This window comes from Poromitra crassiceps, assembly GCF_964638095.1.
Source record: "Poromitra crassiceps genome assembly, chromosome: 7".
Classification (NCBI taxonomy): Eukaryota; Metazoa; Chordata; class Actinopteri; order Beryciformes; family Melamphaidae; genus Poromitra; species Poromitra crassiceps.
Genome location: NC_139628.1, coordinates 45,289,545 through 45,313,688, shown reverse-complemented (window position 1 = coordinate 45,313,688; position 24,144 = coordinate 45,289,545). Strand labels below are relative to the sequence as shown.

At 47.0% G+C, this 24,144-nt stretch overlaps 1 protein-coding gene across 4 annotated transcripts in view; it reads left to right on the top strand.

Moving 5' to 3' along the window:
* Positions 1 to 24,144, top strand: part of LOC310780031 (RAS guanyl-releasing protein 2-like) — a 65,369-nt gene that overhangs the window by 14,418 nt on the left and 26,807 nt on the right. For all 4 annotated transcript variants that reach the window (XR_014552894.1, XR_014552895.1, XM_083640567.1 and 1 more), the window contains exons 2-9: positions 4,760 to 4,929; positions 5,385 to 5,487; positions 5,948 to 6,004; positions 6,824 to 6,955; positions 7,803 to 7,953; positions 8,713 to 8,886; positions 16,410 to 16,526; positions 19,813 to 20,094. Coding sequence is in view for 2 of the 4 variants with exons in the window: in XM_083640567.1 (XP_083496693.1) it covers positions 4,860 to 4,929; positions 5,385 to 5,487; positions 5,948 to 6,004; positions 6,824 to 6,955; positions 7,803 to 7,953; positions 8,713 to 8,886; positions 16,410 to 16,526; positions 19,813 to 20,094 (1,086 nt within the window). In the remaining 2 variants the exon portion in view is untranslated. The remainder of the gene's footprint in view (positions 1 to 4,759; positions 4,930 to 5,384; positions 5,488 to 5,947; positions 6,005 to 6,823; positions 6,956 to 7,802; positions 7,954 to 8,712; positions 8,887 to 16,409; positions 16,527 to 19,812; positions 20,095 to 24,144) is intronic.

Sequence of the window (24,144 nt, the reverse complement as noted above, 5' to 3'; positions counted from 1 at the left end):
AAAGCGGTCTGAGCCTTTCGCACAGGTGGTGGCTGCAAAAGAACGCCATCGCTTTTCTCTCGCCCCGCACGGCAGCGGTTCAATCGCGTGGCCTTCCGAGGCTCAAACGCGTGCTTTCAAAGAGGCGCGGCTCGTCATGGGGGGGGGGGGGGGGGGGGGGGTTCGGTGAGGGGAAGGCAGCAGGTCCTTGCGTCGGCGGAGAAAGTGGTCCGGTTTTATATCCTCATTCCAATCGGGTGAGAACAGCCTGTTCCGAACTCGACCAGCCAAAGAGTGAAAAATACAGAAGTGAAACACATGGCATTCTTGTGACCAACATACTTTAGCCGTTTCAGCTTCGATTCAATGCCTCCCATGATCATAAGTAACGACGACTGATGGCGTGGCGGCGGCCACATCAGACTCCAAGGTGGCTTTTCCTTCCATTCCGTGAGTGAGAGTTTAGCAGTAGATCCCTTCTGGGAAAGCTGAGTGAGGAGTGAGCTGTGTGCAGTAGATCCCTTCTGGGAAAGCCGAGTGAGGAGTGAGCTGTGTGCAGTAGATCCCTTCTGGGAAAGCTGAGTGAGGAGTGAGCTGTGTGCAGTAGATCCCTTCTGGGAAAGCCGAGTGAGGAGTGAGCTGTGTGCAGTTGCAGTAGATCCCTTCTGGGAAAGCCGAGTGAGGACATTAGCGAGGTGGGCTTTTGTTAAACGGTGGCTGAACCTTGAGCGTGTTGTTTCACAGATTCCACCCCAGCGTTCCCTCTCAGGATCCTTCATGTATAAAATCTATAGCAGCGTCACATTATCCTGAATGTCGTCCAGTAGTTTCTCTGCTATGATCCATCTGTTTCCTTTAATGGATGTGACGATATATTCAATATATCAGTGAGATGCACATGTTGTTGTTGTTGTTGTTTTTTTGCCGATATCGGATATGCCGATATTTTCCAACTCTTTTGGCCAATTGCCGATGCGATACCGATACATGTGGACATTTTTTCCCACCTAATCTCAGAGAACATCAAGTCTCTCCTGTAGTGGAATGAACACATTATTATATACGCCTTATCGGTATGGCCCACTGGCAGATGATACCGATGACGTGCATCCGTAATAGATCACGATATTGTGTGTGGATTTCTTCATCCACTTATCAGTCTTGTGTCTCAATCTTACCTCTTTCAGCTTTTTCAGTTCTTTCATCTTTCACAATGCAGTTTTAATCTAAACAGTATTAGTTTAGCGACTCACTTCTACACTGCTGTCATTTTTGAAACTGTCCTAAAAATCACAGTTGGTTCGCTCACTTTGGACCGTCTGGAAAATGTGACGATACATATCGTGCGGCAGAAAAAAGAAACTATGATATTATTAGCTCCGTTTTATTCTGCTGTCATAATCACACACTTGACCATCACCCTCTCTCAAGCTCTCCAAATCCAAATGCTATTATTGTTCACTCTCCATGTTGTCTCTGAGTAGTCTGACCCGATCACGCCATTCATAAAGGCACAGATGTTGCACTTCACTCTCTCATGCTTTCACACTCTCTCCCAGCCATCCGGACGGACTCTTTTAACTGTGTGTTATGACTCATTGATGCTTCGGGGAGGGGAGGGGCTTAGAGGTCCCTCTATCGCTCTGTCTCTGCTTCTTCTTTTTCCCTCCCTCCCAACCTCGCTCCCTCCCTCCCTCCCTCGCTCCCTCCCTCGCTCCCTCCCTCCCTCTGCAGAAATGTGTAGTAATGTGTGTGGCTGAGAGAGCTCGTGAAGCCTGTAATTGAGTGTGTCCGCCCACCGCGCTGCAGCACAGACAGCACATGGAGGCTTCATTGTAGCAGAATGTGTACTCACACGCACACACGCGCGCGCACACACACACTCACACACACACACACACACACACACACACACACACACACACACACACACACACACACACATTTGTGCACACACACTCATACACATCCACACACACACACACACACACACACATGCACGCACACACACCCATATACACATGCACACACACACACACACACACACACACACACACACACACACACACACACACATGCACGCACACACACATGCCCACACCCTGCTGCAGTTTCTCCATCTATTCCCATGCAATCACACTGCCAATCCCTTTTTTGGTGCAAGTGGGGAGGGCTGGGTGTCGGACTGAAATAACCCAGTATCAAGTAGTATTGAAACTCCTCCGGTCAACCGGTACCTGCATTCCATCCTTTGTGTACACGGATCTAGAAAAAAAAAGAGACTACTTCTATGGTTTTGCTCGCAGCCAATCGCCACAAGCATTCTTCAATTTAATGCGACCTGTGATTGGTCCACTAGCGCAGCAGCTACAACCCATACCGTATGTGGTGGTGAGGGCGAGTGTGGTGTATCTGTGATGGAGTTGGCAGTTCAGCGTGCTGAAAGGGGGAAGCCTCATCACTGCATGCGCAACAAGCCGCCAAGGCAAACACAGTAGATACACAGAGATACCCATCACACACACACCCTTCTCACACACACTCTGCCTCTGCCTGGAACAACCGCATTTAAAATCCATTAGCAAATGCAGTAGCAGGGTGTGTTAGCTATATTGTGGATCTCGTGGCCTAACTGTGCGGACACTCTCAGTCAAGTGTAACGTCCACAATGAACAGAGATTTCCAGGAGTCTATTTGATCTCCGGTTCAGCCAGCAGATGAAATCATAAATCATCTACAGTGAAAAGAGAAGCGATGCATTCCATCACTGCATGCACGATAAACCCCATCAGGAATGCTTTCATACTGTACTTCTCAAAGAGGAAGTGTGTGTGTGTGTGTGTGTGTGTGTGTGTGTGTGTGTGTCTGTGTGTGTGTGTGTGTGTGTGCGCGTGCGCGTGTGCGTGTGCATGTGTGTGTGTGTGCCCGCACCTGCGCGTGTGTGTATTTATTATTTATATGACTGTGTTGGTACGGTGGTTGTGGTTGCCATGGTTCCCTGTTGTGCAGTACTTACTTACTAAGAAAAACCACTAGAGAATTTGTGAAATACATTTTTCTTCTATAATGCCTGCGTAAAACAGCATGCTATAACTAACTTGCACAGTACAAATATCTGCTTATATGCCTCATATAGCCCTTGTGCTAATACGCTACAGACTTCATTGGTGTGTCGAGGAGAGATAATAAATTGAGGTTTCCTGTTGAAATTAACCGATCCTAACCCCTAAATCAAAATTAAAACTGAAAACAACTGAATTTAGAAAAAATAAAATAAAACTGAATTTGGAGAGCGAGAGAGAGAGAGAAATTACATATGGACCTAAATTATTTTGAGTGGAAAAGCCTCAGAAACTGCCTTTAGCTAGACTGAAATTCTTGAAAAGCTAGAAGTAAATTCTTGAGGTGGGTCTTGAAGGAAAACTCCGCCCATTTCCAACCAGCTTTGTATAATTACAAAATCAGTAGTATATCCAAAAACTAAACAGTTTGACAGCAATTCATTTAGTTTGACACTTATTGAGAATTGATTCATTCATTCATGCACGAATGACATATTACTGGTCCACAACTGAACTCAAATCAACTCTCAATAACTGTCAAACTTGATGAATGCCTGCAAAACCATTTACGGTACATGATTTTGTAATGATACAAAACTGGTGGCAGAGTGTTGAAAGTTGAAGGCAGGTGGTGAGGCAGGTTTCACAAACTGAAACTGACGAGGAACATCATTTGAATCAGGAGAGACTAGATACCAGAGAATGAATAAAATAATATTTATTACAATAGTGAAGGAATGATGATTTACAGAAAATATGATGAGAATGAGGTATTGTTAATAGTCTTTGGCGCTTAGACACCACAGGGAGATATTGAGATAGAGCTGCATCAGCCATGAGCAGCAGCCAGATATATCCCCCTGTAGAGTCTAGATACTGGTGGTGGTGATGGTGATGCCTCTCCTTCTGAAACTGATGAGACTCTTCAGACTGAAGAATCTTATGGGTCTGTGAAGACTGGGTGGAGAAGGGGAGGTGGAGGGTGAGAGACTGTCAGCGGCAAGGTTGGGAGGCTGAATGGATAGAAACAAGCATATTTAATAGGACATGTGATAACAGCCATGTGATAGGCTTACGATGAGGGGTGAAAAGCAATGCGATAGGCTTACAATGGAGGTGTGTGGGGTGAGAGGTGATGTGATGCTATGCTATTGGATAATAGAGACCAGGCGGCAAACAGCTGATTATTCAATTGAAGCCCGGAAGTTGACAGGCTATTTTGAGCATGCGAGCAGATTTGAAGGGGTGGAGAAAATAAGAAGTGAACTGAGGAAGTGTAAAGTGCAGATTATAGTCTTCCTGACTGAACTTACGTTAGAACTAGATATCTCCCCACCTCCGTCATATCAGCTGGGCTCCACAAATGATCCAATTTTTATTAAAAAGGCCCGTACTGTATCAGCAAGGGATGCACAATATTGGATTTTGTTGCTGATCTCCGACAGACTAAATACAATGCTTTCACTGGGCAAAATAAGAAAACTACGTCAACTTAGGTTATGTAAAACATACCATATTTTTTATTTATATAATATTTTCTTTCAAAACTGTAAGATTCATCCTACTTAAACAGGCTTTGGATGATGTTCTCCGTGAGACAATCCTGACAATAACTAAAGCATCATTTTATCTTATCGGCAGAAATGTTTGTTTCGGGCCGATGCCGATATTTTTTTGTAAAGCCTTCGTTACGTTTCATCTTTCTCGTCTTTGTTTAGCACACGCGTGGATCTGAGGTCGGCAGAGAGACAACGGACACCAACCCAGAGAGAGAGAGAGACAGAGAGAGAGAGAGAAGACGGAGAGAGAGAAGAAACGATGGAGTCCACCGCAGCAGACCAATCGTCCACGGTGGACGAGCTGGTGGAAGCGTGCGTCCAAGCCTTCGGTCGGTCATTTCAGCCATTCTTTTTCTTCTTCTGTTGAATCATATATAGGGGTTTGTGAATTAGAATTTCCAAAGGTGTCTTCTACAGTAGAGCAGTGGTTCTTCTCAACCTGTTTCATAATAATGCCCCCTAATCTAGCCCACACAGGGCCCCGGACCAGGTCTGGCAGACCCCCATTTGATGAGGTTTTTTCTCTTGGGAGAATATTTGTATTGTTTTTGATACAGTATATGATTTTGTCCAGAATTCTATGACTGTCTGTATTGTAGTGTTCTACAGAGGCAAACACAGTCGGAGAATATCGATCCGGCAACAAGTGGAATTTCTCACACACTGACCACAAAAATAGACTCAGATACTACTTGATAGCTGATTGTGAGGACATGGCGTACCTACGTGATAATGGCTGGCGTACCTACGTGATAATGGCTAACATCATATTGTGCTCTTACAGATGAGAAGGGCACTTTGAAGGATGCCTCCCTCGTCCGAATGTTCCTCATGATGCACCCTTGGTACATCCCTTCCACCGACATGGCTAAGAAGCTAGTGCTCAAGTATCCTTCACTGTGACTATCAGTTATTAGCCTTTACCTTCCGCTTCCACAGAGATGCCTCCTGTGTTGTGTTTTTTTTTGTCCCACCTAAAAGGCTTCACAGACTGTCTGATGATAGAGACACAGAATGAAAGAAAATTTGTGAATTTGAGAGAAAAATAAATATATTTTGTGCAAGATTATCAATTGAAGTTGATATATATAGTACTTAATGTTAGTAATAAGATGAATACAGTACAGTTGAGAAGATATTCACACATTCAAGTCTCTCTCTCTTTTTAATTGTTGTCTGTGTCAATGTGGCTTTAGGAAGGAAAGTGAATCCGTGGATTTGACCCAGAAGGGTTTAGTCCCGTTTTCACAGTCCGTGTGCCTTGTTAAATCTCTTTGTAATCCGAATGTGGACGGACAAGTTTGCAGTGTTACAGACGGGAAGGTTGCCCCTTGACTTTTGCACCAGATTTCAAGAGGAGAGTTGCACCGCTGAGCTGCGAACAAGAATCTGTCACCTCATCAAGTAAGAAACTGCCGTGCAAGATGTGTCGCCCATGTATCCCCCTTCATTACATCTCTTTAAGAGTGATTTCGCATTTCCTACGAAAGGATTGAAAGGAAAGGAATATGCCAACATATTTTGGGAGCCCCCTTCATTACATCTCTATATGCCAACTTCCTGATAGCAAGACGAAAATATAGATGCCCTCCTCTTCACTGTGTGTGTAGTACCTGCACCTCCTGCTAGAAGTTAGCTAAATGGTACTGCCTAGCCTACTTCCATTGACACAACAAAAAGAAACGGGAGGGGGGGGGGGGGGGGGGTTGCAGAGAAAAACACAGAAAATGCTTCCATCCTGCACACCTTTCATACATAATCCAAGTCTCCACAAGCCCTGAGATGCCAAGTTGAAATCCTCGAAAGTTTGTGAATTTGAGAGGGAAATCAAGGCCTCAGAAGTTTTTGAAAATAGACATAGGCTCAGTGTGCGTATCCCTTTAAGACTGCGAACCTAACGCGGTTCGCGGTCTTAAAGGGATAGGTTACACAGTACACACACAAATGCTGCATCAGGTATCAATGGGTTAAGAAGGTGTGGGAACCCTGTTTACACAATCAAATAAATGGCTAACTCGTGCATATTTAAATGCAGCATGCAAATGCATCTTCTTCTCTTCCCTTCCGCTTTCCTCCCTCTCCTTTGATCTTTTTGTGTTTCTCATTGTCTTTCTTCCTTCCTCCCCTCTCTATTTTCGTCTCTTTTTTCTCTGTTTTTCATCCCATTTCTCTGTTGTTGTTTTCCCCCCCTGCTTCCCGTGTTGCTCTCTGTCTCTGTTCTAGGTACTGGATCTCACAGTTCCCGGCCGAGTTCAATCTGAACCCGGAGCTGGCCGATCAGATCAAAGACCTCAAAGACCTCTTGACCACCGGGGGCAACGAGAGGCAGAGTCAGCTCATCGACATTGACAGTGTGTGAGTGAACGGCCTTTTATGGGCATATACATAATGGGACGCTCTCTCTCGTTCTGTGTGTGCGTGTGTGTGTGTGTGTGTTTGTGTGTGTTTTGACACCGACAGTGTGCGAATGAATAGTGTGTGAATGAATCGTGCTGTGTGCGTGCGTATGTGTGCATGAATACAGTATCAGTGTGCTCTTTTATTGGCTGTTCTCAGACATCGCTTGCTCGGTTGTACTATGCAGGGTCATTGACCTTTCCTATTCCCATAAAGGCCATTTCTGGGCGAGCCTGGCCTCCCCTGGTGGAACATGAGGCCAAGCCTTTGTGGAGTAGTGGGACTCGTGACTCAGTGCAACGAAACATCTGTGAATGCGGCGATGCACTTGTAGAAATCAACTCTATGAGAAATTCTTGAGAACTTAAAAAGCGTAGTTGTTTATATTGAAAATCAGAAACAGGGACAACTTGCCCACTGTTCATCACGATTCCATGTAGGACTAATCTGAGTCGTTACTTGTATTAAAGATTATAACGTTTAATAGACAATTAGGTCTGGTACAGTTAGGGTTATTGCACCAAAATCATTGAGGAATAATCATTGCCTATAGATTATCTATAGAGTGAAATGTCATCCTTTTAGACTTTTTGCATTATTTTCTTACCTGTCATGCTATTGCCGAAATTCTCCAATAGCAGCTATTTTAACATAATTCTTGTCGTTTGATATCCAATCCTAGCATCCCTAACCTGAAAAGTGGCTAAATTGAGCCTTCTAATCTGTCATGGCATTGTCCCAAAAGTCCCCAGAAAAGTCAAAACCCTGTGTGCTTTCCCCCCCCTCTGATTTTTGTCCCTTGCAGGCCGTCTTACAAATGGAAGCGGCAGGTGACCCAGCGGGTGCCGTCTGTGTCCAAGAAGAGGAAAATGTCTCTGCTGTTCGACCACCTGGACTCCTGCGAGCTGGCCGAGCACCTCACCTACCTGGAGTACAAATCCTTCTGCAAGATCCTGGTCAGTCAGGCTGCCATGGCTATGTTGTCTCGAAGCTTTTCAGTTCTCAGTCATTCACTTTCTTTGTTGTTGTTTTTGTTGTTGTTGTTGTTGTTGTTTTACTTCCTGGAGGCTAAATTTAGATGCAATATTGGTTAAAAATCTACTTTGCTGGCTGTTTGTTGTCGGGCAGCATTAGATTTTCGAGCAGTATTTTTGGAAACACTGGCAGATGTCTATCTTAAGAAGAACAAGTGAAATAAAAGAAAAGAAGGAGATGAATCAGTCAGCGAATCAGCCAACTGACTGGCTCGTTATGCAGATTGTTGACTTGATGACAAATTGAGCGGATGGTTGGTTCGTCAAGTGGCTGTCTATGTGTCTGTTGTTTTCGTCTGAGCACTGTCAGTGTCTCTTACTCATCACTCACAACTACCATTAGGGCAGAGCGATATGCAAAAAATGAAAATCATATCTCTGTATTTTTTAGGCTGAATGGCAATACAATACACAAGATATATCTTGGTGTTTTCTTCCTAGTGGGCTAAATATACAAGCACTATTATTAAAACGAGACTGAAATGCCACCTGAAGAGCAACGCTCCTAGAGCGTCCTCACCATAGAGAATGAATTGCAGAATGCAGCTGGCAGCGCAAAAAAAGCTTTCTATGATATATTACGATATCCAAAATCTAAGATACAATATTGCCCAGCCCTAAACTGTGATGAATGAAATCAAAAGTTGGGGTTTTCTCTGGCATGCTGACAGTGCCTTTCAGTTTCAGGACTACCACAGCTTCGTGATGCACGGCTGCACGGTGGACAACCCCATCCTGGAGCGCTTCATCACCCTCTTCAACAGCGTGTCCCAGTGGATCCAGCTCATGGTGCTCAGCAAGCCCACCGCCCCGCAGAGGGCCGCCGTCATCGCACACTTCATCCGCGTGGCACAGGTAGGTCCGCCCGTCTGTACCCGCTGTGTTTCTAACTGACAGAAGAATCAAACAAATACAGTATCCTCCGGTCAGTCGTGATCAAACTCCCCCCCCTGATTTTTCACCAATTTTCTCCCCAATTGTCCCCCCTGCTTTTCCTGGTCGTTGCTCCGCCCCCTCTGTCGATCTGGGGAGAGTTGTAGACTAGCACATGCTTCCTCCAATGCAATGCACCAGCCGCTTCTTTTCACCTGACAGTGAGGAGTTTCACCGGCAGGACGTAACGTGTGGGAGGATCACGATATTCCGCCCAGTTCCCCTCCCCCCAAAACAGGCGCCCCGACCGACCAGAGGAGGCACTAGTGCAGCGACCAGGACTCATACCCCACCGGCTTCCCACCCACAGACAATTGTGTCTGTAGGAATGTCTGACCACGCCGGAGGCAGACAATTGGACTCGAGTCATAGGGACTCGGACTCGAGTCGACTCGAGTCGCAAATTTGACGACTTCCGACTCGACTCGGACTTGGAAGGTAAATACTTGAAACTCGACTCGGACTTGGAAGAAAATGACTCGAAACTCGACTCGGACTTGTGACAAGATCAGCCGAGTGCACCAGCTGGGCGTACGCCTAGGTTTACACGCTACGTCCGATGTAGAACTCAAAGTTACGACTAACTTAATTTTATGACTAGTGCACCCTGTATGCGCTGCGTCTGTGTATGGAGCAGGCGTAAAAGTTACACCCAAATGCCTAGCTACTCACTGACAGCTGTCTCATCTTGATCTGCGCGTGATGCGGCCGGAATCTTCTCCAAAAATATCGATCGATATGTGCTGTAAAATAGACGTTAGGTCCTGCGCCCAAAGCTGATGCGTCGGAAGATCTTTCAATTTCTTCCTGACTTCGTCAACTGCCCGCAGTGCGCAGTCTGCCATCGCATTCAGTACTGATTGCACTTGTGATCAAACTGCTTGTGTTGGCGCTGTTAAATTGAGCTGTGAGAACGTTTATATGCTTTGAATACAACTCTATAAGTTTGAGCTGAGTTGGAGCTGTCTGTCAGCTGTCTCGAGCTCGTCTGAGAAAAATGTGTTGCTTGGCAACAAGCACGTATTAACGTGAACGCGCACGTCTGCAGCCTAAATAATCTCTGCCTTGTCATTTTTTCTAACCTGTGACTCGACTTGACATAACCTGTGACTCGACTCGAGACTTGACTTGAAATAACATTGTGACTTGACTTGACTTGACTTGCCGACAAAAGGAAAGACTTGGGACTTGCTTGAGACTCTGGACCAATTGACTTGAGACTCGCTTGGGACTCGGATCAGAGGGACTTGGACAATTGTCTGGCCGGAGGTGCTGCTCCCAGGAATTTAACCCGGGTTTCCGCGGGTCATAGGCGAGTGCTTTTACCTCTACACTACTCAATTGTCGCCCCAACTTCAGTTCCTACACAAATTAAACGACACAGATATATGTTAGCATACTACACAATAAGTTTAAGCTAACTGGTAAACTACCTAGTTTAATCAAAGCTAAAACACAGACATTTCTATGACCACAATGCCTCTTACCTCTACCAAGCAGCACAATAACAAAAGGGAAACAAACCGTACTGTAGTGTGTAACCCACGGACGTGAACGTATGGGTACAGAAACTAAGTCTCAAACAGTCATTGACTCTGGAGGCATAGGTTATACATGTCAACATGTCAGCTAGGTTATAACTATCGCTTTTGTGTAGTTATAATACTACATCTTACTTCTGTATTATAACTGACTCTGTTGCACGTCTGCCGGGGCAATTTGAGACCCATTAAACTTCACAGCCACGGATTTGAGACATGGTGGGTGGGGGGTGGAGGAGGGGGAGAGTGGCTGTGCGTGACAGGGTGGGTGGGGGGTGGAGGAGGGGGAGAGTGGCTGTGCGTGACAGGGACCAGGAGATTGATAGGAGATCGCCTGGAGGCAGAGAGAAGAGAGGAGAGCAAGTCGTAAAATACTGATCCAGTGATTAAGCCCAGAGATGTGGTGAGACGGCAGAAATGTCAAAGCAGCGCGTTCGGTGGCACCTGTACACGCACACACACACACACACACGCACGCACGCACACACACACACACACACACACACACACACACACACGCACACACACACACACACACACGCACACGCACACACACAGACGTGGGTGGGCAGCAGCCATTTCCCATTTGATTAAAGTGGCTCATGTCGGTGCCATTGTGAATAGGCACATTTGAAAGGGCTTCAGAGGTATTGGTATAATGTCAATGACAAATAAGGAAAAACTCCCATGAAAAGCAAAAATGAAAAAAAGTGTAATAAGGGCCTGACAGAGAGTGATCCCTCTTCCACCACGATCGATTCAAGGAACACGCCGCCAACATTTTGGGAGATTCGCCTATTTGCCATATTCCTGTAGTAGCCATGTGCCAAATACACATTCCAACAGCGCCCAAACGCACTCATGTACATGTTGTGACTCGTGCATTTACCACGCTATAGCTGCGTTCACACCGACCTATTAAAGTTTTTCGCTGGCATCGAGTTTACAACATACAAAGTCAATGCAAACGAGCGATTGAGCGTATATTCGCCCGGGAGAAAAATCGCTGGGCGTCCGAGCGACAGAGACAGAGCGATAGGGAGAAAATACGCTCGTCGCTCAAGATGAAATATCCCAACTCCAGCGAAATTACGCTGGCATCAGTCGCTCGCTGTTCAACCCTGATTGGCTGCCGTGTGAGAGTGAGTCAAGGATCACACTGGCTTGGAACAAACCGCTGGTTTATTGTGTTGCAACAAACCACATTGACAGGCTGACAGCTGACATGAAGTAAAGTCTGTCCTACCAGTATGGAGCTCGCATTAGGAGCACGCTGATAGGCTTTAGCTTGTAAACAATGACGGTGGCTCGTAGTGGACAAATATCATGACATTGCGTAACGTTATAGCCCCCACATGTCCGTCAATTCGTGTGCCTGTTGATGAGCGATTTAAACAGAGCGACAGAGCGATTCCAAAGGGTTGAATCAAGCGACAGAGCGAAAAATAAATATCTCGGTGTGAACACAGCCTATGAGATCATATGAAATTACGACACATTGCAATTTTCGAAAGCAAAATACATAGCTGCAACTTCCGGTTTTGTCAGGAAAGTAGTTCCGGCCACGTATTTGCTTCATAATATTACAATGTCTCGTTTTACATGATTATTTCGTGTTTGATTGCATGTTGGCGTGTTCCTTTAAAGATGAAACGCTGACGTTGTTGCTCATCACATCATCTGCGGTCACCTGCGGGTCAAGATGCTTATAATGTTAATCTTATCTTCAATCTGTCATCATCAAGCCTCCGGGCGGCTCGTGCCTCGCTGGCCGCTGGCCTTATATGGTTCACTGACCAGATGCCTGCAGACTGTCATCCCTTCACTGCACAAACACCCCTTTAAATGCCACCCTGGGTCTTATTGGAATTGATAATATATCAGTTTGATGTTATCGTTTGCTTCGGTCTGCCAGATGGGCCGGGCTCGTGCTCTCTGCCTGGGACAATTCGGTTTACTGTGCTTCTTAGGGAGGCTCAGTCGAGCGGAGAGAATTTTAAACAGTCTCTCCTTACTAGTCACCCTTATTATCGCCTGCAGTGCTCCGTGTATTCCTCCTTGTTACTCCCCCTCGTTGCCGTTCTATTTTGGGATTTGGTGTGCGACGGGATGTCTCAGTCTGCTCCGTTTCTCTCGATGTGTCGCTCTCTTTTACGCCTCTCTTCATCCCCCGAGCTAAAACCCTCATCATTTATTTACCGGGGGTCTCGGCAGGGTTTCGGCCACCCCCGTCTGTCAGAAGGCACCAGCGCCTCCGAACACATCGGCGGGGCTCTTTACCGAGGGAACTCAATGGCATCACACCCTCCTCGAAACCGAACATTCGGACTATTCCCGGCGCTTCGTGGAGCTGTAACAGGCTCGCGGTATATAGATAGATGCTGATCCCCGTGTTCCTTCAGCAAATATCACCATCCTTAATATAGCATCCCTACATCTTTGATCATCAATCTTTCCTCGCTTCTCTCAGATTATTTCGATAGATACGCGGACGAGAGGGCAAAGTTGGAACAAACAGAAAGAGAGATGCTCGAGGAACCCAATCAAAGCTGTACAGTGCTTGTGTCCGCGTGGCGCCGTGTGGTATTTGTGCTGACATTTCCACAGTTGCACTGTAAAATGTCAGAACTGGTAACGTTGTAATGCCCGGGATGTAAGCTCCTTTTTAGGATCAGTCGTACAGAGGGGGGTGTTTTCATAACGATAACCCGTGTTTCCCCCTGCGATCCAGGCTGGGGGCATTTGGGCGAATGCATCAAGAGTCGTCGGCGCTGGACCGAATCCATCCCCGATGTAAAATCCCTCGCTGATATTTTGCCAATTCAAATTGCCTTGATCTTTTGCTCATTCAAAATGTACCTGAGGGCAAGACACTGCAGTGGGGAGGCAGATACAGGGGGCTCAAACGATGTTCCAAGCCAATTGCAAAATGTATTCACAGCGAGCACAGAAGACAGCCTCTCGACACACATCATATTTCCCACAGCCTGTTGGGAATACTGGTGTCGTACATATACATCGTTCCAGTGGAAAGAGCTGAGGAAACCTCTCCCAGGCCGGGATCCCCGTCACGTGCACGTGTTGCACGTGCACGTGCCGTTTAGCTGAACCCGCTCTGCACAACGCAGGCCTTTGCCAATTGATTCCACAGGGTGTTTGAGCTGAAACAAATGGCCGCCCTCTGGCAGCCCTCCCACACAGCTGCAGCCCCATTGATTTCCTGCACGATACCCCGCAGGCTGAAGGGCAGCGCGGAGCTGCCCGCCGCGCCGCGCCATTCACAAGGTGTTAGCGTAGCTTTGACTCACGCGGTGGAGCTTTGGGCGGTATTTACTCACGGGCGTAATAATATCCTGGTTGGCTCAGCACAATCACGTGTAACGGATGAGGTCAATTAGTGCCTATATCAGTTTGACACACATCTGCTTTTTCTTCCTATCCTCGGCCTGCTGTCTCTGCTTTGCCTTCTAAAACTTAGATTTTCCATCCTCCATCTTCACGCCCTGTATCTCTCTCTCTCTCTCTCTCTCTCTCTTTCTCTCTCTCTCTCTCTCTCTCTCTCTCTCTCTCTTTCTCTCTCTCTCTCTCTCTAGATTAATGTATTTATTTTGATAGGATATCTTAAGAAAAAACCTAAATAACACCATAATGTGAAAAGATGTGGCTAAAAATATTCCTAGAACCCGGTGGAAATATGACCGCCTATGGCCGAAATAGGTAAATATGATCATTCTTTCTTTTCCTTTTGTGTAATTTATATAAAACACTTTAAATTAAAATACATACACTTTTAGGAAAAGTCAGGTACCAGCATTGTATTTTTTTATTGCACATATACATTTCAAAACAGTCAAAATGACCGCTGTGGCCATTATAGTACTATAGTATAGAAAACTTCCTATAGCAAAGAAACATACTACAAGACAAAATAAATGATCTGTTGTCAGATAACAGCAACAACGTGTGTCAGGTGACTATCACTCGCTGTGTCCTCAGTATGGCTTTACAAGACACAGATCATTCAAAGTTCAACAAAACAAACAAGCAGGTTACAAAAAGTTCATCCATACAAAACAACACTCATATCATATCAATCATAATATATTCAGATAAAGAACTTCTCCATTCTCAGTTTCCAAGCTCTCCCAATAAAACTGACCAAACTAAAGACTTCCTCTCTGAATAGCCATTCCAACTCAACGTCATCTCCTGACCATAATTTAGGTCTCTTATTTTGCATTAACTGAAGTAAAGGCAGTCTTGGTTCCTCGTATAGTGTACAATGAAACGAAAAATGTTATTCATCCTCCACAACACCCAGTTCACACAGTAGGTCTCTCCTCCTCTGCTGGTAGTTTTTCATTTAATAGGTTAATACAATGCAATACAATCAGATAAACAAACCCTGTCTTTATTAGTCTTTAATGCGGGGGGTTATATATGGAGGAAACCCCAGGGGAGCATGGCCGTGCGAGAACATGCAAACTCACACAGAAAGTAGAGAGCTGCAAACCCGAGGGTACCCTCGCGGGCCCCTCGGGCCTGCCAATACGGGCCAAGGCCGGGCTCGTTTTTTCTTTTTTTTTTATTAATAGGTCCGGGCCGGGCCGGGGTCGGGCCGTTTTTCAATAATTAAATAAAATAACGTTGTATTACTCGCTTGATTTTACACAGCAGAGCAGTCACACAAAGAGGAGGAGCGCACACTGCACAGACACTCGCCTAGCCACAGCCACACACACACAGACACACACACACCCTCACCGTGACGTTAGTCTGCCACTCCGTCAGCGTAAAAAACAACAACAAAACAAGCCGCGTGTGTCCGTGTCCGTGTCGTGAGAGAGAAATAAGATCGATGGACATAAAACAAAGTTTGCGAGGGGAGAGTTAAACAGTCCCCACTGCAGTAGGGAAAGCTCATTTCAACCTGTTCAAAATGAACCCATCTACCATACATTGTGAGGACACTAATGTGACGTTATTCAATGCAGCTATAAACGGTAAGTCTGCTGTTTTAATTTCGATATGCTTGAGTGACATAATGTTTCAGTTTGTGGGCATTGTTGCTGTTGGCAATTAAACGATCTAACGTTCTCTTTCTCGAGACGTGTGGATTTTGATAGGCCACGGTAGCATGTGTGAGAGGGGGAGAGAGAGACAGAGAGAAAGCTGCAGTGTTTGTCTTTATAGGCAACACAGTCTAGCAACGTTTTGGACTAACGAGTTCAGCGGCGCGGCAGCATGCACAGAGAGGGAGAGAGAGATGTGTCGTCATATCGTGATATTGATGTCGGGCCTCGCAACGGGCTCGGGCCAATTAATTTCATGACTCATCCGGGCCGGGTCGGGCACGGGCCTGCATGTCACGGGCCGGGGAGGGCTCGGGCCGAGATTTCAGGCCCGCGCAGCTCTCTAACAGAAAGTCCCTTTCTCACGAGATAACCCACCTGGGCACCAGACACTGAAAGCATGGGGAGACATAGCCCTGCAGTGTCAACAGCGTCCCAGGCGGGAATCAAACCCCGGACCTTCTTGCTGTGAGGCGAGAGCGCTACCGCTGCGCCACAGTGCCCCGCCATTTCTTAAAATGTGCTTCTCCGGCATGTTTACACTGTTCACATTTGGTGAGGAAGTGTAGCTCTCTTTCAGGTTCACCGAGGGTGCAATGACTCTCTCTCTTATCTCGCTCTCCCTTTAAACCTTTTTGGCACCGGCTTACACACCCACACACCCACCCACGCACATGCCCCCCCCCCCCCCACACACACACACACACACACACACAGACACACACACACACACACACACACTGCCTCGTCTCCTCACCACGTCTATCACCCTCAATCTTTATAATAGTCTCTAGTGTCTCTCTCCCCTCCCTCCCTCTCTCTCTGTCTACAGAAGCTGCTGCAGCTGCAGAACTTCAACACGCTGATGGCGGTGGTGGGCGGCCTCAGCAACAGCTCCATCTCCCGTCTCAAAGACACGCAGGCGCACGTCAGCGCCGACACCAACAAGGTGCGTCGTCAAGCCGCCCCGAGAGCTTCCAAGAGCTTCCACCTTCCACCGCCACTTCAGTTCTGACGTCTGGTGTTGTGCCAAAAAGAGATTGTCCGCCTAAAAAGTGGTTAGCCGTCAGATTGCAGCTATTTAAACTTGTTAAAAAGACGGTTGGTTATAATCTAGGGCGCAGAGCAGGTAACATAATGCATCACATACAGTATAACCATCGGAAACAATACTATAGTAGTCCCTATAATCACGTAATCATGCCTGATTATGCTATATATACTTCTTTGGCCACAATTGTGATTATTCAGTTACAAGAGACGTTAAAGACATAGGCCTACCTTTGCTATTACCACGCATATAAAGTTATGTGTTTTTGCCCGTTATGACTGTTTGATCTAGATAAAAGGAGCTATAGACTGGGCGATACAGCTTTAAATCACTTTTTGGCACGACACCCGTACCGAAACACATGGGCAGACAAACTCAACGCAGGTTGCAGGACAAGTCATGTTGAATTCTATTCAGCGATCCACAACCCCTCTATGTAGCTGCTAAAGCGCCTTATCTGTGATGACAGAAGTCCATTACTCCTACACAGTAGCTTCTTCGCAATATGAATTCAGGCCATATAACTGGAAAGATTAATCTAACACTTGTGGGGGGAGTTGCAGTGCCTCGTCTTCCCAGTTAAATAAGTCCATCTGGTCCAAAAGTTTGCTGTGATTTTTTTTTGATTCTTTGAAACAAATCTCTCTCCATGTTATATTTATCTTCCGTCAAATCCTGCCAACTCTCCTCTCCTCTCCTCTCCTTCCATCCTCTCCTCCTCCTAACTCCTCCTCTCCTCCTCCTAACGCGTCCTCTCCTCCTAACTCCTCCTCTCCTCCTCCTAACTCCTCTCCTCCTCCTAACTCCTCCTCTACTCCTCCTAACTCCTCTCCTCCTCCTAAATCCTCCTCTCCTCCCCCTAACTCCTCCTCTCTTCCTCCTAACGCCTCTTCTCCTCCTAACTCCTCCTCTCCTCCTAACTCCTCCTCTCTTCCTCCTAACGCCTCTTCTCCTCCTAACTCCTCCTCTCCTCCTAACTCCTCCTCTCCTCCTAACGCCTCCTCTCCTCCTAAGTCATCCTCTCCTCCTAACTCCTCCTCTCCTCCTAACGCCTTCTCTCCTCCTAACTCCTCCTCTCCTCCTAACTCCTCCTCTCCTCCTAACTCCTCCTCTCCTCCTCCTAACTCCTCTCCTCCTCCTAACTCCTCCTCTCTTCCTCCTAACGCCTCTTCTCCTCCTAACTCCTCCTCTCCCCCTCCTAACTCCTCCTCTCCTCCTTCTAACGCCTCCTCTCCTCCAAACTCCTCCTCTCCTCCTCCTAACGCCTCCTCTCCTCCAAACTCCTCCTCTCCTCCTCCTAACGCCTGCTCTCCTCCTAACTCGTCCTCTCCTCCTCCTAACTCCTCCTCTCCTCCTAACTCATCCTCTCCTCCTAACTCCTCCTCTCCTCCTCCTAACTCCTCCTAAATGATCCTCTCCTCCTAACTCCTCCTCTCCTCCTCCTAACTCAAAGGACTTTACAGAGAATGTGTCGAGCTAGATCTAACTTAACAAAATTGAACAAACTTATATAAGACAAGCATAGCAAAAACACACACACAAGGTAGGCAAGAGCAGATTTTAGCGAGACAAATGATCTAGCTATTCTACAGGCTAACCTACCCGCCACCCCCCAGAGCCTTAGACCCTAAATGCGCACAAGGACAAGCTCCCAAGAAAAAAACTTGAGTAGGAAAATCTTGGAAGAAACCTTGAGGGGGCCGCAGGCAAATAGAGACACCCCCCTCAGGGGAAAGGCTGAGCATGCAATAGATGCCGTGCAAAACATTGACAGAATCATAAGCAACAGATCAAAATGACAGCAGAGAACAGAGAGAGGCAAAAGAGAGAGAGGCAGCGTGCGGGTGGGAAGGGGCGGAGGTCCGCGCCAAAAGTTCTGAGGGACCACAAAGAGCCAGGGCCCCGCCCATCACTGCCAGGTAGAACACTGCACTGGATCTAAACTGCAATCAAACAACCACAGATTAGGATGTGCCAGGAAATGAAGCGTGTCGTTTCAAACCCCTATGAACTGGATGTGAGAACAGGCACACATGCTGGGGACAGACCCGCTCATACACACAGCAGATAGGAAGTGATTAGACACAGTATAAAGGCTCAATTCTGCTGCACGATTTTTCATGCAACTTGACATTAACACAAAGCGATTCAAAAAGAATCAAGTCTCATGCAACACGGTAGTTTGTTTCACTAAAACAAGCGAGCTAGATTGGTAATGTTTCATCTGTCATATTGTTTTTACTTTTCTCTCTCTTGCTACAGTAGATTATACTGTATCAAGTGGGGAGTGTCACTCATTCATTGTAACTTGCATCTTTGTGTCCTATTTTGTAGCATTTTCTAACTGGACATAATATCAATTCGGACGTGTTGCATCAGGGTTTCTTCTGTCACTGGCTGGCTACTTTCTTTCATTATGGCTGTCCCGGAGAATAGGAAGAGAGAGCCATCAGTGCAGCCTACTTATCATCGTTTTGATTGGCTGTTGCATGAAACTAGTTTCACAAAGTTGAGGGTTTTGCTACTGTTGCAGCTGAGTTTCAGACAAGTTTCAAGTGCGTTGCAGAGGGCTTTAGACCATGCAAATCATTTGCAACTTCACGTTGCGTGAAAGTTTCACTGTGTAATGGTAAATGGTAAATGGCCTGCATTTATATAGTGCTTTTATCCAAAGCGCTTTACAATCAGTAGATAGTCTACATTCACCCATTCATACACCGATGGCGGCAGGCTGCCACGCAGGGTGCCTACACACCATCGGGAGCAAGAAGGGTTAAGTGTCTTGCCCAAGCACACAGCGACAGCAGCTGGGAGGGAGCGGGGATCGAGCCGCCAACCCTTGCGTCATTGGCCGACCCGCTCTACCTCCTGAGCTAAAGCCGCCCACTGTGTAAAGCCAGCCTTACAGATACGGATGACACAGAGCAGTACCACACACACGCTCATACATTTGACTCTCTACTGCCTACTTGTGGATTGCTTAACATGATACCAACATGAAAGACACATGGATGTTTATGGGCCACTCACGGTTACATCGTTTGAAACGGACGTATTTATTTCCGTACAGAAATGGAGCATAAATTTGCCTTAATCAGTAAAGATTTGACAGTAAAGATACTGTCAAAGCTGGAGTAAGAGAGCAACGACTGTGTCCAACCCTCTCATTCTCTCCCCCATGCAGATTTTCAACAACCTCATTGAGCTGGTGACGTCGTGCAGCAACTACGTCCAGTACCGCAAGCGCTTCTCCGAGTGCGCCGGCTTCCGCTTCCCCATCCTGGGCGTGCACCTGAAGGACCTGATCGCCGTGCACGTGGCGCTGCCCGACTGGGCCGACAAGGACAAGACGCGGGTCAACCTGGCCAAGACGCAGCAGCTGTACGCCATCCTGCAGGAGCTGGCGCTGATCCAGACCACGCCGCCCAGCGTCGACGCCAACACCGACCTGCTCAACCTGCTCAGGGTTAGTGCGGGGGTATAGACCCTTTAAAGGGCAGCCATGTTGTGTCTCAAAGGCAGGGTGAACACAGGTGTAACCAAAACATGAATCGAATCATGCAGGTTAAACAGCGGCAAGCAAGTGAGAACGCTAACGTTAAACGAACCTTCAGCTATGCCTGGAAAATGTAAAAATTCTCAATGTTGTAACAGTAATTCACCTTGATCCGTGTTTCAAACTATGCCGTGTTGGGTCCTTGAATTTGAAGGAATTGAGCCTGGAATTTACGTTTTGGCCGGTGAACTAGAAAGATTCACGTGCCAAGATTCAATAATTACCTATGCATTTTTCATGCAGGTTTTCAAAGCTGTTTAGCTATCTGTGGATGCTGTGTGCTCATTTACTACTTCCTCACTCCTTTATTCATGGGATTTGTAATTTATCATGAAGTGCATTAAGTATCCAGACAGCAGAGAGAATAGGAGGGGTACATTTAGATACTTTTTTTTTTAGATGTTTACATGCTTTATGTGGAACCAGAGGACCTGGCAGCCTGTTTGATGCAAAGCTATTCTGATAAAAGGAATGTTTGTGGGCTAATTGTTGGTTTGTGGGGGAGTTGTTGGACCAAAAGACAGCTTCTTTTTGCAGTTCTCTTGCCAACAACGTGCTAAGATATTTTTTAAACTGGGTGTCATATAAGTAAGTGCTTGAATTTATATGTTTTGTGCAAGAATAGAAATGGAATTGAACTTCTTTCGATCGTTTTTTAAAACTTAACCTTAGTAAATAAGCTTCCTCTGGTCGGTCGGGGCGCCTGTTCGGGGGCAGGGGAACTGGGAACTGGGGGGAATAGCGTGATCCTCCCATGTGCTACGTCCTGCCGGTGAAACTCCTCACTGTCAGGTGAGAAGAAGTGTCTGGTGACTGCACATGTATCGGAGGAAGCATGTGTGTCTAGTCCAAGTACAACTGGGAGAAAACATGAGGGGAGAAATGAGTGGGGGGGGGGGGGGTAGGCTACAGTACGTTCCTTAGGAGGAGAAGTGTTCACACATTCAAGCCTCTCTCTCTCTCTCTCTCTCTCTCTCTCTCTCTCTCTCTTTTTTTAATTGTTGTATGTGAGTTGTCTACAGGCTGACTGTGTCTTAGTGGGAGCTTTGCCTCAGTCTGGGGACAGAGAGTGAGAGTGATCTCAGCTATAGAGACGTCTACAGGCTGACTGTGTCTTAGTGGGAGCTCAGTCTGGGGACAGAGAGTGAGACTGATCTTAGTGGGAGCTTTGCCTCTGTCTGGGGACAGAGAGTGAGAGTGATCTCAGCTATAGAGACGTCTACAGGCTGACTATGTCTAATGCTGCCTACACACTAGAGGATTTTCAAATCTTAACCGATTTTAAAAACATGAGAGACCACAGACATGAGGACAATTTCATCAGATTTTAACATTAAAATCGCCTGAACACACACACTAGACGATTCGGCCAGACTGCGAGACCACACACCAGCCGTTTGAAGTACCGACTCACAGCGATTCCAGCAACTAGACTGTAGGCTGTTTATATCCCACAGAACCGCAATTTTTTCCCACAGACAACGGCGGATGGCTCTCCAAACATGCGCCGAGCGGCGGGTCCGCTACAAGCGGGCGGACACCCTCGCAAAATAAGCTAAAACAACGTCCTGTCTGAGAGCTCATATTGCAGCATGTCCGCTCCCTTGGGGCGGGCCGCTCCGCTCGGCGCATGTTTGGAGAGCCCTCCGCCGCTGTCCACCCTGTTTTAAGCTGCTGTGAGGATGCTGGGGAGAGGAGCTACATGGCTCTGCTGTTGCCATGGCTGTTGCTCGTTTGTTGTGAGCGCTGCATTAACATCCGGGTATGACGCGTCGACGAGTCCCGGTCTGCTTGCTCTCATTGGCTATTGCGGGTTCCGTCGGGAGACAGCCATCGTAAATATCAAACATGTTTGATATGCCCGATTCGAGATCGGGCAGGCTCCGATTCAATCAATAATTTATTGACACCAGACACTTGACAATTATTTTGACAAAAAATCGGTTGAGACTAGCCTCGAATCGGGCCACGCCCCCCCGAGGGGAATCGGGCATTAAATCGGGCATTTTATCCTCTAGTGTGTGGGAGGCATTAGTGGGAGCTCAGTCTGGGGACAGAGAGTGAGACTGATCTTAGTGGGAGCTTTGCCTCAGTCTGGGGACAGAGAGTGAGACTGATCTTAGTGGGAGCTTTGCCTCAGTCTGGGGACAGAGAGTGAGACTGATCTTAGTGGGAGCTTTGCCTCAGTCTGGGGACAGAGAGTGAGACTGATCTTAGTGGGAGCTTTGCCTCAGTCTGGGGACAGAGAGTGAGACTGATCTTAGTGGGAGCTTTGCCTGAGTCTGGGGACAGAGAGTGAGACTGATCTTAGTGGGAGCTTTGCCTGAGTCTGGGGACAGAGAGTGAGACTGATCTTAGTGGGAGCTTTGCCTCAGTCTGGGGACAGAGAGTGAGACTGATCTTAGTGGGAGCTTTGCCTCAGTCTGGGGACAGAGAGTGAGACTGATCTTAGTGGGAGCTTTGCCTGAGTCTGGGGACAGAGAGTGAGACTGATCTTAGTGGGAGCTTTGCCTCAGTCTGGGGACAGAGAGTGAGCCTGATCTTAGTGGGAGCTTTGCCTCAGTCTGCGGACAGAGAGTGAGACTGATCTTAGTGGGAGCTTTGCCTCAGTCTGGGGACAGAGAGTGAGACTGATCTTAGTGGGAGCTTTGCCTCTGTCTGGGGACAGAGAGTGAGACTGATCTTAGTGGGAGCTTTGCCTGAGTCTGGGGACAGAGAGTGAGAGTGATCTCAGCTTCAGAGCCGTCTACAGTCTGACTGTGTCTTAGTGGGAGCTCAGTCTGGGGACAGAGAGTGAGACTGATCTTAGTGGGAGCTTTGCCTCAGTCTGGGGACAGAGAGTGAGAGTGATCTCAGCTTCAGAGCCGTCTGTCTTTTATCATGAAAGCTGTGGAGGTGTTTTAGCTCCATTAACCCAGATGAAGTTCCTCCAGTCTCTGGCTTCAAACTAAAATCGCGCTTGTCAGCGTTCGCTCTCTTTTGGCAGATGCAGATAAGCCTCGGCTCAATTCGAGAAGGGCAGCTTTTCCGAGTTTAACCAATCCCAGGAGATCAATTACCATTTCCGACTGCAGGTGTTCGCGGGAGATTGCGACCGGCGGCTCCCTTCGTTTTCGGCGAAAATGAAAGAAAACAACTTGACAGGTTTTCAACGCCGGGGGGGGGGGGGGGGGGAGGGGGTTGGGGCGACCTGGGAAAGTTTGCCAGACGGAGTCGATAGCTAATTATCTTACGCCGGCGCTTATTGGAGTTGATCTGACGTGGGGTGCACTGCCGAGGGAGAGAAAGTCAATAACATCCTCAGAATCAGGAAGAGAGGAATATGTATGGCGGTGTGGGGCCGAAATAAGGAAACAGAAATTTAAAAGTATCTGATTTAGTCAACAATTTCCCCCTGTTTGAGTCATATTCTAAAAGTTTGTGCATTTGAGGGGGGGAATGAAGACCTTGAAAGTTTCTGAAAATAGAAACCCTGTAGCCTAAATAGACATGGGTCATTGAAAGTGCTTGCATTATATTTTGTGCAATAATATAAATTGAAGTTCTTTTGATATTTTAAGGTGTAACAGTGCAGTTGAGAAGTCTTCACACATTCAAGCCTCTCTCACTTTTCACTTGTTGTCTGTGAGCTTCAGTAAAGCCTGCTAGTTCTCATTCTATTCTATGTTCAGTGTTGTGACAGTAATTAACCTTGATCCGTGTCTCAAACTCTGCCATGTTGGCTTCTTGAATTTGAGGGGAATTGGGCAGAGAAAGAATGTGATGTTTAGAAGGTGTGGTGTGGAAGACCAGCTCAGTGGCGTTGTGGTATGAGTGTCTGCCCTGAGACTGGGAGGTTGCGAGTTCGATCCCCGGCCCAGTCATAAGATTATAAAAATGGGACCCATTTGCCTCCCTGCTTGGCACTCAGCATCAAAAGGGTTGGAATTGGGGGGTCAGATCACCATATGATTCCCGAGC